Source organism: Apus apus, chromosome 4, assembly GCF_020740795.1.
Source record: "Apus apus isolate bApuApu2 chromosome 4, bApuApu2.pri.cur, whole genome shotgun sequence".
Taxonomy (NCBI): Eukaryota; Metazoa; Chordata; class Aves; order Apodiformes; family Apodidae; genus Apus; species Apus apus.
Window position 1 is genome coordinate 44707558 of NC_067285.1, and position 16230 is coordinate 44723787.

General features: G+C 38.7%; 1 protein-coding gene across 9 annotated transcripts in view; it reads left to right on the forward strand.

Moving 5' to 3' along the window:
- The window catches only part of ANK2 (ankyrin 2), a 179733-nt gene that overhangs the window by 31267 nt on the left and 132236 nt on the right, over positions 1-16230 (forward strand). For all 9 annotated transcript variants that reach the window (XM_051617957.1, XM_051617958.1, XM_051617959.1 and 6 more), the window contains exon 2: positions 9021-9122. In XM_051617957.1, coding sequence (XP_051473917.1) covers positions 9021-9122 — 102 coding nt within the window. The remainder of the gene's footprint in view (positions 1-9020; positions 9123-16230) is intronic.

Consider the following 16230-nt stretch of genomic DNA (forward strand, 5'->3'; position numbering starts at 1 on the left):
ACATGGTCTCCAAGCTGTGACCTATACCAAAAAGTTTGGTTTTGAGAACACGAATAGCTCAGTGGGACATCAGGGATTACATGTGCCTGAAGTTCAGCTAGTACTGAACTGCTGTTCTGGATTAGAACCCTGTTATTGATGTGCCTTTGTATTTTTAAACCAGTATGGTTTAAAATAACATCTATAATTTCAAATGCTGTATTTGGAAGGAACATGCAGCTGGGCAAAATACTTTTATTCTATTCTTTTTCATAGAAAATGAAGCAGTTTTGCCTCAGTTCTTACAAATCCTTCATTGACATAGTAGAAGTCAGCTGGGAGCAAGTCCAGTATGTTAAATTAATGAATGTAGTGGGAGGACACCTACAGATGTCTGTGGCAGCTGAGTAGCATAAAGGGTTTATAGAAACCATTTGCTTCTTGGCTCAAGCAAGGGTTGATTTTACATTAGTTTTCTCTTCCTCTTTTGCTGCTGTGTTTGCTAATATTGGCCCAAACTCAGGAACATAGTGAAGTGTGTATTTAAATCCATCCTTTATCAAAGAACCTAAACCTGTTCAGTTTGAGGTCAGTTGGACCTAAAGATGTGGTAAAAATTAAGCATAGGCTGAAGTGTTTAGCCAAACGTAGCCCTTTATCATCTCCATTCTTGTCCTTGTTAAAAACAAAGCAAAGCTGATTAAACATGTACATTCCAGTGGAAAGAAAAGAGTGGCTGGATGGCTGGTGCTCTGCAAGCTCTGGAATTTCAAGGATGAATTTGTCAAAGGGGTTGAAAGAGACCATCATAAAATGAAAGTCATCCCTTACAAGTACTTGGGAATTTTCCCATCAATATCAAAAGGTAGAATAGATGAAGCCTGGCTTTTCCATTAGTAAAAAATTACTAGTGTCCACAATCAGGTAAAAACTTTCAGTGTGTCTGTCTGCAGCAATGTTATAGCAGGAACTGGTACTCAGATAAAGCTGTTAGCTTGGCATAGTTTGGTCCTCCTTGCATTGCTCACAAATATATGCTTTTTGAGGTAGCGTAACAACAATAACAAACTTTCTAAATATCAAATTCAGCTTTCTGAGAACAGTTTTCACACTAAGAGATGAAACTATTACAAAACTGTCATATGTAATTACTGAACTTTCTGAAAGAAGCATTTCAATTCAACAGTTATTAAATATTGTATTGTAATAAATTGGTTATTTTTCTAATATGCACAAAACATAACACATTCCTCCACCTAGTTTTGTTTTTCTTAGCTTCTCTCTTGCAATGGTTCTTTCCATGTCCATTCATACTAAAGAAGTTCATTTAACATAGAAACTCTGGTCTGGAGTATTTTTACACACTGTACCTCCTTTGGGTTGCAGCCTCTTTGTCTAACACAAACAAGTTTTTACTGGGACTTACAAGAACCACAAACAACGTTAGTCTTCTCACCTACTTTGACACTGTGTAATTTTGAGTCCTACATACCCCTTAGTAGATATAATGAGAGAATGTTCATTCTGAGGAACACAGGATATAGTGAAGAGGTCACTTCTGAATCCAGCCAACTCTACCACGTGTTTCTGTGTCAGACAACCATTTTCTGTGTTTAAATACGGGCAAACTAGTTTTGATTTGAAATCACTGAATGTTTTAATCCTGGATCATATACAGTGTGTTGCCCAAAGGCTTTTTATTTTCTTGTGGCTATTTCACAGTCTTGTTACTACCCAGTACTTCTCCCTGGAAATACCAATAGTCTTTATGCCAAACTGTGGGCCCAGCTCCATACTGTATGCAGTGTTATAGTGAGGGCAACTCAAGTGGTGCCAACTTCTCCATCTCCTTCAAAACATTCTGTGATTAATTGGCCTAAATACTCAAAGGACCTTAAATTATTCAGGTGCATAATATGTACTTAAAAGATTTTTTTTTTATTTTCTGATTTACAACCATCATCATCAGCCTAGAGAGAAAAAACGCTGAGATTAAAATAATTAATTGCTACATGCTGTTAGCTACATTTTGGTAGAGAATATTTAACTTGCTAGTGATCTCTTGTCTCTGAAGTCTTGGCTTTCTCTTCACTCTTAATAGTTCCTATAATTCAGCTTCTAATTTCTTTTTTAAAAAAAGGTGGTTCTGCTCTGACATCGGCTATGTCTTTTTCCTGGATAAGCAGACGCTTTAGATTATGAGAAAGAGATATTTGTTTAGTTAAGACTTCTATTTTAGAATTGTGAGCTTTTCAGTGCAACTATTTAGTAACAAATTCTGTACAACCAAAGGTAGCAGGATGAATTAGCTCTGAAATGCTCATACATGCTGGAATGGGAAAAGCTGTGTGATAAAAAGACTTTTCTGACAATGAAATAAGAAAATCGGGCACGTCGTTCATCCAGTAACTTAGATACTGAAATATCTTTAAGATCTACAATTTAATCTGTCTTTGTGTCTTCCAGTAAATTAGAGGGAGGAAAACATACATTTTGGTAAGCAAAGGAAAGGGCTTGAAAAATAAAGCACCGTTGTGTTTCTTTTCTTACAGGAGATGAATATTATTTCATTAAAGGCTGGGAAAACATGTTTCCATTATAACTGTTATTATCTCATTTAACTCATTTACCAGTGTTAGATGACTGAGCCTGTGCCTTTGCAAATGTAAGATTTAGCTGACGTTGTGGCATTCACATCAGAACTGCAGGCTGAGGCTCTGCTGTGGTAATTTAATTTAAAAAACAACCAACCAAACCTTCTGGCAGTCCTAGCTGCATCTTAAGCTTGCAGGTCACAAAATCACCATTTGGATCTCTTTGATCTCTTTGGAGATCAGCAGCACTTTCAGCTCAGTTAAAAAAAAAATAAAAAATTCAGAATACAAAAGAGAAAAATGTAAGCTGGTGAAAAGCTAGCTGGCAAGGTGAACAGAACCTTTTGAAGCCCCAGCTTTTCCGTTTGAATGCTGGATATGGAAAAAGCTGCAGCACTGGCAAAAAATACCTACGTGACAGATGAGCTGGGTGATGGTAACACCTCATCTGTGCCGCTTTCAGAGTTGCACCCAATTAAACGATGGCTGGTTTTGAGCAGATGGTTTCTGAAATCAGAGAACAACTAAGCCAACTGGGACAAAATTTCGTGGTTGTCTCAAGGGTAGGAGCATAAATTGACACTCTAGAAGGGATGGCTCCTTAATGGAACGTGTGTGCTATCTGTCATTTTTGCCCTGGCATCTTTTAAGTATAGAAAAGCATCAAGAAGCCACAAAAACCTGAGTTTAGATTATGCAACTTCCTTTCTGCAGTGAGCTGAATTCTCAGCTCCAGGTACTACCTCAGCATATTAGCAGGATGAGCCACCACTCAATTAAGGGCTTTCTAATGAAGAAGAAAGGTTAACAAGCCATCAGCATTTTGCTAACTATAGAAACTGCTGTTGAACAAGCACTACCTCACAACTCTGAAGTTTATAAATGACATTAGCACTGTCAGATAACCCTGCAGGATCTACTAATTCTGCCTTAATGCTTATGTTATCTGCAGTAATAATGCAGGATTTGATTTAGCATGAAAGTTGTTCTAAGTGCTAATGGTTTTAATTGTTTGATTTATATAAAGCATGCAAGTGAATTGCATGTTTTGCTAACCCCCTGATCAGGGACAGCCTCTTCAGAAGTTATAGCGAAATACATTTTCACCGTAAAATCAGAGCAGTGTGTCCCAGAGCCATTGCTTGACAAGTAAGTTTAAAAGGGTTATTGGTATTCAGACACACACTTTAATACACATACAAACCAAAAATGTGGAATTAAGATGCAACACTGCCATTTGATTATTATACATCAGTTTTGAATGCTAGTTTTGCTGTCATTGAATTAATAAAATGTATTTAACAGATGAAAATTGTTCAGTAAGGCTTGTTGCTAGGCTCCCATCTCCCACAGAGATAGTTGTGATTATGGACAAGCTGGGGTTATTCACCTTATTTTGAGAGAGGAGAAAAAAAAGCCAACCTGCAGGAATAATTTTATGATAGACGTGATTTCAAACAAGAATTTGGATGTATTGGATAATGTTATTATGAAAGATGTCTTTTGAAGCCTCCTACTCCACCAGTCTTTGTTTCTTAAGCATGAAGCTGGGTTTCACCAGCAAATTTGAATAGGTGGAGAAATACCTCTGAGTTTGGCGCAGTGTATGATTGCAACACACCACATCACTGTTTATTTTTGCACATCTCTGTGAAATGCCTTTGAGAAGCAGGCGTGTGCTGTGTGGAGAAAGTGCTGTGGGATGCTCTGAGACAGGAAAGGCAACCAGAGTGGGAACAGAGGAAGCAGAAGGGAAGGTTTCTGACTATTTGAATAAAATGCTCATCTCCATATATGGTTTAAAAACTGGGATTCCCTGACCTATATGTTTCAAATTCAGGCAAAATTCTGGCATTGCAATTAGCAAAAACAAAGTTAAATCCACAGCCTCTCAGTAATTTTTTAAAAAGTCATATATTCACTTGTTAATTTCTTGCATTTTCTTATCCAATGTCAAAAAACTAGTTACTTATAAAGAACAGATTTGCATTCTGCTGTGAGAGCAGTTAAGGTTATACCAGTTTTTTCCCAGTGTCTATTAGTTGATGGTACTCTGAAAATTCTCATTTCTGACTGAGATTATTTATCATACAATCATAGAATATGCTGAGTCGGAAGGGGACTGATCAGGATCATCGAGTCCAACTCCTGTCCCTGGGTAGGGCACCCCAAGACTTACACCATGTGCCTGAGAGCATCGTCCAAATGCATCTTAAAGTCAGGCAGCCTTGGTGCTGTGACCACTGCCCTGGGGAGCTTCTTCCACTGGTCTAGTCAAAAGTTAAAGAAGAAATGTTAAGTTAAAAGATAGGAACTTTTTATAAGGTTCAATAATACCAAATATTCCTCACAAATCTATGGCATGGATTATAATTGCATTGCAAACAGACCTTTTAAAAAAGCTTGGTTTTTTGTGTGTGTTGTTTGTTGTTTTTTTTTTAATTTTTACAGTGACTTGTTCTTTTCTTTGATCAACACCTGGTATCTGTAGAACTGCAAGTAAATAGTCCAGATTGAATCCCAATTGTAGTGAGAAGAAAAATCCTCTATGGAGTTGTCAGATGTTAGTTACTGTTAGTGGTGCATTTTCCATAGAACAGTTTGGATGCCTGAAAGTAGTACATTAGAAAAAGGTGAAGAGCACAGGTTGTGAGTTTGTCCCATACTATAAAATATCAGCTGGGTGTTCTTCAGTCCTTCATACCTTGTCCTTAGATATCAGCTGAGTGTTCTTCAGTCCTTCGTACCTTGTTCTTAGAGTGTGTTACTAGTATATTGAGTAGATTGCTCAGCCATAGCTGCCACATGTAAACAAAGTGATCCGGAATCCTGCTTGACCTGAACTGGGGGTGACATGTAGATGCCAGCTGAGACTTTGCACATTAACACGTGAACATTGGAACTTCCCACATGCTGTGCCTCTCCCCATGTTCACATGGGTGCTGGTAGTTGCCTAAGACACTACCTTCTTTTGTAAACCTTTCTTTTCTTTACTGGTAGAGTGCTTGCTTTTGAGCGTGATCTGCGTACATGTGTGAAGCCCCTAAAAAGGATCTCGGGGCAGATGACGTGAGAAGTATCATGTGGTGCAAAAGAACTCTGGCTACATGGTTTTATCTTCTTTCTTGGAAAGAGAGAATCTTCAAATGACAGTTTGTTGACAGTTTGTCTTCACCAGTCGACAAACTAGTAAAGACCAATATGCCAGCTTCTGTGCCACCGAAATGTGTCAGGAATTCAGCTGAAAATAATCTACATGTAAGGGTACAAAATATTTCATGAGATTACTGAATCAATTGGAGAAGCTCACAGATCAAAAGTCATGGTTTCTTAGCACAGGAAGGCTACAGAAAACTGCTGCTGCTGACTACTGAGACAATTTTGTCAAAATGGATTTGAATTTGTAATATGCTAAAGAAGTGAGTAAATTGCTGAGGCAGTAGTACTGACAAAAATGCTTTTTAAGGACCCTGCAAGAATGGGAAAAAGGAGAAACTACTGAAGATCTACTGAAAAATTAGGGTGGACAAACAAAACTGGGAAAGAAAATACAGATCTGACCACTCCTGACTTCTAAGCTTTAAAAGCCAGTGCTGAAACTTTTGAGGATTCAATGGAGGCACTTACTGGTGTTTGTATGTCAATTTGTGTTTGAAGCAGTGGGATTGCTGCTTGGTGTCTTTTATTCATGTGGTCAAGTTTGATGTAAATGAGAACATCATACAAGTCTGCAATAAACTATCTTGAAAAAGGAGAGGCCAGACAAGGAAAAGATGGGTACAGTCATATTGCTCTAATGTGAGATCAGTGCATGTTATAATGAGAAAATTCATTTAAAAAGCAGAGTTCATATAGCCTGGGATTTTTAAAGGCGCCTCAATGAAGCATCAAGATCTCAGTGTGTTTCACTGGGCTTTTTATTCCTCTTCTATTTGCAGTCAAGCACTGCTATTTCAGAGTGAGAACACAGACAGCAAGAGATGCTTCTGGAATAAAAGGGCCTGTACAGGGAGTTCATAATGAAGAGTTAATTCATAATAACTCTTCATGTAGACAAGAAGTTCTTGTTCCGCATTGTGATCGATATTCAGATATGTGATGTGTCTTGAAGCCATGTGAATTGCAGTAACTTCATTTTGAGATAACAGGGCTATGAATCAAGAAAATGAGACTCTATTTTTGAGAGGGCTGCTTGTCTCTTCTTAGCCAGAATGTACAGAATATATTCATCTGCTTTTAGCTACAACCTGAGCCTCCAGTTGAGATTTTAGCAGGTTTAGCTTTTCATGTTATTCTGTGTGAAAGAAAATCAAGCACTGACTGATTAATCCCTAATTAAAAAGAAGTTGTAGATGTTGATTTGTTGCATCATCCCTGCTTAACCTTTTAAAAGTATAAAGCCAGATTATTGCAGTTTTGGCATGGTAAATTATTGCAAAAGTAATAAAGCATGGAAGAAAATAGGGAAAAATAAGGTTAAAATGTACATCCAATTGAGGACAAAGATGCTTTTCCCATTTATTACAAGTGTCTGAATTTAACCCCCATGCTCAAAGATTGGTTCTTGGTTATTGTTTTTACCAAGGCAGTTGATTTTCCAAGGAGATTTAAACATTAAAATATGATTTTGTGGGATTATGTGCATTTATGCATCCCAGGAGAAGGTGCAGTGCTCATAGCTACCGTTCAGCCTTAGAAGGCATCTCTTTCAAGTACCTGATCAGGATCTGCTCCTGTGTCAAGCCTCACCCAAACCTTTTCTTCACTGAAGCCTACAAGGGTTCTGTCAACCTGAATTCCTGTGCAACCATCCCTTTCCCCCTCCTGCGTGTTGAGCAAGATGGTCTGTTTTCCTCACAGTAAAAGGTGTGGAAAATCTGCTGAAGTTTGCCAAAAGGAATTTTGAAGGAAATATTTTTGTCTTGGCATGTAGCGCAGTTGTAAGAAGAATTATTTTGGTGACGTCCGTCTGTTGCAGATTAAAATAGGTTGGGATCAGGGATTGTGAAGGGAGTTAGTGCAGCGTGAGAAGTAGGGTGAAATGAAGGCACTGAAGTGGATTGGGTGCCTGAAATCCATAGCTTTGTGGATCAGCATTAGTAAGCTGAAAATGGGAGGCTTTTTGGATATTCTCACGATGTGAACAAATGGTTTTCATCCCGTGTTTCTAACAAGGAGGTGAAACAAGATGAGAAACCTGTTCCATCAGAGGTGTTTCAGTGGAATAGCAAGTGCTAGTCCACTGGCACCCATGCTCACCTCTCTAATCACATCCCCACAAAACAGGCTTTTACAGTTATTTATCTGCTTTTTGGAACTTACTGCAACTCTATTTAAGTATGAAAATTGTTTCTGTCTCTGTGCACATTCTGTTTAATCATTACTTCTGTTGCACCACTTTGTTTTTTCTCCTGGTGTCCACAGTTGCATTAGGAGCCCATTTACCTGTGTGTGGGTTCACATGTGGGTAAACATCAAAGTAGGGGTTGGTTTCCAATAACCAATGTAATTTCATGGAATATTCATACATAAAGGCAACAGGGCTGACACATTTCATGCTCACTTGCTGAACATTACATCCCACAACCCAGCTGAAAAAAAAATGAAGACATGACTTTTCGTTTGTTTTTTTAATCCCATAAGTGCTAATGGGCCTTTAAATATCAAGGTATTGATGCAGGCAGTTTAGGAGTGAGCGTGTTTACAACATTATCCTCCGTCTTCAGTCCTTCATCCGCTCTGTTCTGTGGTTAGGGACACTTGCAGTGCTGCCCTCTTTTGGGAGATGTGTTTTCTTCTCCTTTAGCATGCCCCGTTCTGTGTCACAGGTGATAAAATATCGCCAGAGGATTTTTTTAGTCTTGGATATTGTTGTTTTGGTTTTTTTTCTCCAGTGTGTACCTCTGTTAAACCAGTGTGCGTGTATGAATATGCACTGCAGTCAGGTAACTTTTGCCGAGTACAAATCCAAAGTCAATGTATGCTTTTCTTAAGTAGCATGGCCAACAAAAGGATTGGCTCATTATTTTCCAGAGTTCTGAGCAGATATATGTTACAAAACCCCTAGAAAACTGTGACTAGTGAGTTGGTGCATTTATTTTTTTCCTGTTGCTAATATCAGTTACTATGGCTTCTGTTGTTTTTTTGGGTTTTGTTGGTTGTTTTTTTGATTTTTCTTTTTCTTTGGTTCTTGCTAAATTCTTGCTAAAACTGCAATTATTGCAGTTTTATTCACTCTGACAGGTCTACAGTTCTTTTGTGCCAGCATTCCCTTGTTGAAGTGCGTGTATGCTAATTAATGCAGACATAATGCAAAGTCAGTTCTCTTTACAGTTTTATTCCCCTGCAGCATAAAATGCAGAAACCTCTCACTGGTAATGAAGCTGTGCTCCCTTCTAAGCAGGATCTAACCAGAGGTTTTTTTTTCTTCTTCTTCTCTTTTTGCAGTCTGACAGCAATGCAAGCTTTCTCCGAGCTGCCAGAGCCGGCAATGTGGACAAAGTAGTGGAATACCTGAAAAGTGGAATAGACATTAACACTTGTAATCAGGTAAGATGTGTGAAGGGCAGAAGTTTGCAAAAGAAAGTTGCAAGAAAGCCCCCTCAAAACCTAGGTGTTTTTTTTTTTCAGGCTAGAATACTTCATCCAGATGTTTTGATTCACGTCCAGCTGTGTTTTCAGTCTTGTTCTTCAGTGGTATCTTTTGACAGGAAGCTGATAACGTCTAGAATATTGTGCCATGTTTAGCATAGCTTTGTGTAAACCTTTCTGGGCTCCTCCTTCTTGTCACTGTCCCACTGGTGTGGATATGTGTCAGTGAAGTGCCTAGGATCAAAACTTAAGGTGTGCTTTGGTAATGTAACACTAATGGACCTGCTCTTGTGAAGTTCCAGTTCTAACGGAAACTGTGAGCACTAAATATAGTTGTATTCTTCAACATACTCAAGTTAGGCAAAAAACCCCACAACCACCAAACAAGTTCTACCTGAGAAAGTTGTTCTGTACTGTTCTTTGGACACAGGTAAATACTGTGGATGTCCACTTGCAGGTTCTCAGTAGTTCTGGTTGCCTTCTTTGTAGAAAGCTACAGCTGAGGTGTCCTGAAGCATCTGTGCCAGCAAACCCCCTCTCTCTTCTGGTCCCCTTGGTTTTGTACTGCTGTGACAGAGGCAGAGGGAACTGTCTGAACAGGAGACTTGGGAATCTGTGGCCTCCCATTACCCAGTTTTCTTTCCTATGCTGAAAGTCTCTAATTCTTTTATTTGTCTGGAGAAGCCAACTATGCATGCCAACACGCTAAGTTTTTGCTCTGTTATTGCTTTTTATTTATTGTATCCCTTTATGAATTGTAATGAGAAATGCCCATGTGATGGGTATCCCTCATTTTAAAGAAAGATCTGCCTTTTTTCCAGAGGACTCACACTGCAAGGAGGTGTTGAGGAGCAGTAGGTATTACAACAAATTGACAGGTGGCCAGAGGATGGCAGGGAGGTGACTGTGGTTAATAAATTCCACAGCATGCCAGCTGTCAGGTTTTGGTTTGTTGGTTTTTTTTTTTTTTAAAAAAAGCTATTTTGAAGACTTATTTTCTGGAATCTTCATAGGTTTTTAGCTTAAAAAAATTTTCCATATTTGTTGTTGCCAACATTTGTCTCAAGGACAGCGTGGACTGACATCCTTGGCAGAGCCAAGGAAGAAGTTAGAAGCCATGCATGAAAAATGATATTGTGGAGTCACAAAATGGCTTGGGTTGGAAGGGATCTTTGAAGGTCATCTAGTCCATGCCCTCTGCAGTGAGCAGGGACATCTTCAACATGCAATACTCTATTAAAATAAATAATATTCTATTAAAATTTGGGGGGTTGATTTTTTTTATTTTGATTTTTTTTTCATTCCGTGGTGGAAAGTATCATCAAAGTAGTAATAAATAACCTAAAGACAGGAAAATGGTGGGAAGTACGTACTTTACTGATTAAAAGAAAGGTAATTCCATTGTGAATCTCATCTTCCCCCCATCCTTCAGGTTACTTTTACATTTTTATTAAATCAAACATACTCTTTTTTTTTTGGTAGAGTATGTTTCAGGTATAAGATGTTTGGAGCTATTCTGTCCTTTGAGAAGTGTATGGGGATGGAATATACTAGTACTGGATAGTGTAAAAAAGTGAAATAAAAAAACTTATTTTACGTTTTGTATGGAGAAAACACCTGCATTGTCCCATCTCTTCTGATCACTGTTCAGATTAAGATCAGAAATAATTTTTTCCTTACCATATCCTCAGATGCAGTTTTGCTTCCTAATGTAAATTGTGTCCAGGAACTGAGCTGCTGGTTGCCGTGGACACACCTATTATAAATAAAGAAAATATTTAGAAAAAGAAGCTGTATTCACCGTTGGGTTTAGTAAAGGAATTATGTTATGATTCTGTTAAGCTGTGACAGCTAGTAAAATTGCCCTCCAGGGCAGATAGAAGGAAAAAGGCTGTTGAAACAGTTTATTATTCTTTTTTTTAACAACTGAGGTGAAAGATGTTTGTTTTCCAAGTCAGTTGTCAGCCTGAAAGCTTCAGTTGTTTCCTGCTCTGTTCTGGTGCATCTTTGATTTCAGTGGGTCACTTCTAATGAAGACCTTCTTGGTCTGTTGGTTATTGAAATGCCCAAATCCTGTCTTGACTTTCATAAAATTTTAGAAGGATTTTTTTTTTTTTGCAGTGTGCAGTTAGTGCACGACCCCATATATCTTCTGTGGCTTCTAAAACACTTCTTCATTTTCAAGTTCAAAGAAAACAGGAGGAGGTTTAGCCTTCTGGAGTGACAGTCTCCTCCCGTAGGAGCAGTTGCTGGAACTGGAGAGGTAATTGTTTCCCCAAGAGCAAGATCAAATCCAGTTCAACATCAGCACTCATATAATAAAAGAGCAGTGGGCAGTCTGGGCATTATAGAAATGTTATATACTACTTTGTCAAGCTGAATGCAGCATGGTCAGCCAGTTGGTTTTCCTCAGCCAACCCACATGAAGCACCTGATCCCTGTGAGCTGAGGTGGAGAAGTCTGAGGCTTCCCGTGCTAATTTTGTGAGATCTCAGCTGGTAAGCAAACATTCCATGGTATTTTTAGCTGACTAGCTAACTTGTGTCCATGGAGATTAAAATCTTGTCGCTCACTTCCATTAGCAATGCAATTCTGATCACCCTCAGATGGTCAGGGAGTAGCCATGTTCTTTTTACCTTGTTTCAAAAAACTGTAAGCAGAGATATCTTAATAAGTGGTCAATCTTGTCTATACCATACATTGGTTTATGTATTATTATAAAAACATACTTGCATTTTTCTGCTTAACATACTACCTCCTCTTTCAGGAAAGTTATAATTGCTGTAAAAATATAAAGTTTCACCATTGAGGGCCTGTAACGTGATGGCATGTTTTAGCTTGGCTCTTCTCTTAAGTCTGTTGTAGAAATCCAATTACTTTTGCTTCATAGCCTAGGGACCTACATTTACAACACTTATTTAAGCGATTAGTACAATCAAATTTAATAGGTCTGTAACCATGACTCAAAGTAAAGATGCCAGTAAGTGTCTGTATAAGTCCTGAGAAATGTCTTGGCATCCTAGTGAAAGCAATGGCATTTCTTTGAAGAGGGAATTGAAAGCTCAGGCTGTAGGGTGTCCAACTTTCCCCTAAATCTTAGCCAGATTTAATCAGAATGGCCACCAACTGGACAGTGGCTCTCAATTTTGAAAGCAGGATGGCTGAAAGGTTGTCTTTAAACAGCTTTAAATCAGTAAACCATTCAATAGAAATGTCACATAAGCTCTGTTTTGTAGCTCATGCGTCATGAGATGGGCTAAAATTTCAGTGCAAAATCTAAGCAGAAACTTCAGTGGTGGCCTACCTTCACGGACTGCAGCAACAGGTTCAACTTGTCGGCAGCACAGTCTATTCTGTGCAGCTCCAGCAATGGAAGAGCTGTAAAGAGGAAGGGTAAATAAATGCAGGTATTCGGAGGAAGTTTGGGAGCTGAGGAGAAGACTGTGGATGTGCTGGCCCTGAAACACATTGACACGTTTGATTTTAAAACTACATTTAAGTCCTAATTAATTTATGTGTGCTGCTAAGTGCTAGTCTGAAGCTCCTGAACTGAAGCTTTATACTATCCATAGCTTGTCTATATCACCAAGGAAGCCTCCATAAAATTCCTTGCTCCTTTTCTGATACTTATATGCTGACATTCAGACCAGAAAAATGTCAAAACCAATTTCAAGCCCCACAATTGTGGCTGGTATTTTTGAAAGAGAGTAGATGGAAGAATAAGAAATGAAATAATGTAAAATATTTTGAGACAGTACCTTCCCTGCTGAAGGAAAGCTGCAGATGATGAAAGTAGGCATGTGTCAAATGGAAGTTCGGGTACAAAAATGAGAGCAGTTCTGTTGTCTGTGCCAAAGCACTTAATGATGAGCAGGACAAGAACTGGGGCTCTCCATGTGCTGCTGATTGGAAACATACTGAAAGAATCTTGTCTTCCTGTCTAGAAGAAAGTTCCCATTAAAAGACTGTCAGGAAAAAACTTGCTGAGTTATATGGGACACAACCTGGTGAACCTGAAGTTCCCCAGTTAGGAGAGAGTAAACCTAGATTCAAGTTCTTATATCCAAATAGATAAAGCAAATTTTATGTCTTGATTATAAGCAGCAATATTGAGAAAAAGAATCACCCCCAGGACACAGCACAGTTAATATGAATTACTTGGAAACATGATGGGTTTTTTTTCAAATGTTTGTGTTCTCTTGCTTGCTAAGAGATGAGGGTTTCTGCAGGTTTATCTTCTGTGGAAAGTGCTTCCCATCTACAGGTGACTGGCTGAGCTCCTCTTGCACTGTGCAGGTGAAATCAGAGCCAGATGAATGCACACACCAACAGAGATGCTGCCTAATTTCTTAGTGGCTTGAAATAGCTACAGCATTCCTGGATGACAGACAGCAATACCACCAGCTTTCAGAGTCTGTGGGTTTGCACTGTGGTTAAGGTCACAGCTGGACTCAAAACTGCACTTATTAGGGTAAAGAAAAAGTGGTTGACTAGAGTGCAAATGAGAAAAACCCCGTATTAACATGACATAATTTAGTAATTTTACCCAATGTCTGGGTTAACTTAGGAATTTTCTAGACTGGATGAATGTTTTGTGCTCTTGTCAAACACCACCAAAATAATAATAATAATAATAACAACAACAACAATTATCATCATCTGAAATAGCCCTTATAACTCCTTCAGAGCTATGGATAAAATTAATCTTTAATTTGGATTGTATCAGCCCTGTTAGCCGGAAAAAAACTTCTCACTGTGCCCTGGCTAATCTGCTTCCCTGAAGACACTTGATTCTGCTATGGGAGTTCCCAAGCACAAAGAATGAACTGGGGTGGGCATCCCACATGGCCAGGACTAGCAAGCTCAGTTTCTCAACCTTCATTGTTTGTGGAGCACAGACAGTTCAGCTTCCTGCAAACTCTTCACTCTGGTGCCAATTCAAAATTGCTCACGAGGCTTGTGGATCACAAAGACCCTCAGCTTCTACTGACTGAGCATCACTGGTGTATTGTACATTTTATTAGGAGTAGGAGCAGGCTCCTCTTCTAGAGGTTGGGAAGTAGTAAATAAGCCATGGCAGCTGCTACTGCATCCTCAGAATTATTCCTTCTCCTCTTCCTCAGGGTTTGGATGATGTGTCTCTGTGGTTCTGCCCCAGCTGTCTAAGGTGAAAAGCAACACACTCTGTGCAAAACATGGGGATGTATTTTATTTTTTAAGAGTGAGATATCTGAATCCTCTTGCAAAAATGAAGCCTTGTAGGTGCAGGATTTTTTTCCCCACAGTATAATGCTAGTTTTAGACTAGATCCCATCTCAGAAAACAGTACAAAGTGTTGAGAGTAAACATGCCTGGACAGAGATAAGAGATGAAGAGGCTTTCTTCAGTTTTAGTGTTTGTTTCTCAGATTTCATAAGGATCTGCCTTTATATATAATTGAAGTATTTCCCCGATTTAAGTATCTTCAAAATTTACAGAACTTAATGCTTCTTAATGCTGATTATACTGAATACAGGGAGTAGATACAGTTATTAATGTAGTCATGTAGTTAGTAATTAGTTATTACTTAATTATGCTTTGTGGAATGGTACCTTCCCATCAAGTTAAATTATTACAGAATTTCTTACTTTCTTCTGAATTCTAGCACCATCATCTGTTCTGAAAATAATTTATATTTATTTCTGGAGAGAGTTAGAAATGTTAGGGGACACAATTCTCCACTTTTAAAAACAGTCTCTTTGAAAAAAATCTAGTTACTGCTGTTTTATAGGATGAAAACCTGATAGCCATTGGAAATCTCTGGTTCCTTGAAGCTATTTTCCTTGTGTTACAAATGTAGCTATTTTAGGATGTGGTTGCTATTTCTAGTTAATATGCTCCTGAGTCAGTGTTCAAGATGTTGACTAGCAGAATGAACTTATATTTTCCAGTGTGCATTTGTGCAGCCCAGAGTTTTAGCAGAAGTTAGACCCCAAAATTTGGCAAGCCTGAGGGTCGGCCAGCTGTCTGCTGTGCTTTGAAACAGAGTTGGTAATCCAAAAGGCTACAGAAAGTAGCATTTCCCCATCTTGTCTTCAGCAGCTTGTCAGTTTTCATGGACATAGTGTTACTTTCTTGGAAGGAAACAATTATTTTGAAGAAGTCTTCTCTGTTCCCAAGGGCGAAGGCTGATACCTTGAACAGAGCAGGATTCAAATATTTAGATAGCTTTAAAACTTTGACCTGTTGGGCTTTTGCTCTTGATGGCCTTATAACTTGGTTGGTGCCTTTATTGCTTCAGTTACAGTGAGGCAGAGCACGGGCTTGGAATTACTCCCTCATTCAGTCCAAATGGACAGCAGGGAATGCTCCCAGCAGTGCTAACTATAGCCTGAAGTAGCACTGCAGTCCTGATGAGGTCGACATTATCACATGTTGATGTCACTCAGTAGGTTAATTCATTTTCATGAATTCACAGGATATAAAGCAACATAAAGGGAGAATTTTAATAATCTGAAATTATTTTTCTTGTATCAACTGCCTGCTTTTATTTCTTTCTGATGTTTTGGGGAAAAAACTTCAACAGACCTTCAGACTTGAGAAGGCCATGCCCAGCTCTCTAACGTGCCCTTTCCCAAATCCATCTTGAAAAGAAGTTGACCACATGCACTTTTTCCTTCCCCAGGAGATTCATTCAGAGGACACAATTTGCAGCAACCTTAGGCTGACTTCTATTAGAGACAGAGAAAAGTATTTGACTTTAACAAGGACTATGATATTGCTTTTTAGTCTCAGTCCCTACTGGTGAGTGCAGATGCCTTCTTCACTCTGGCAAAACACACAAAGGAGTTAGCATGACCATGCAGAGTTTGTCACAGTAGCATTTTAATTTTGTTTGTAACTTATGCTTTGCCCTTGGCTTGATAGTATCTACATCAGCCTATGAATACAGCATCAGCAAAAGGAACTTGGTGAAAGTGCCTTGCATTTAATCCATCAAGAGAGTGTTGAAACATTAAAAAGTAGATTTTTGTATTGGTTTTTGTGATGTTTTTTCTGTTAGTTGCTTAAATGCCATCCTAAAAAT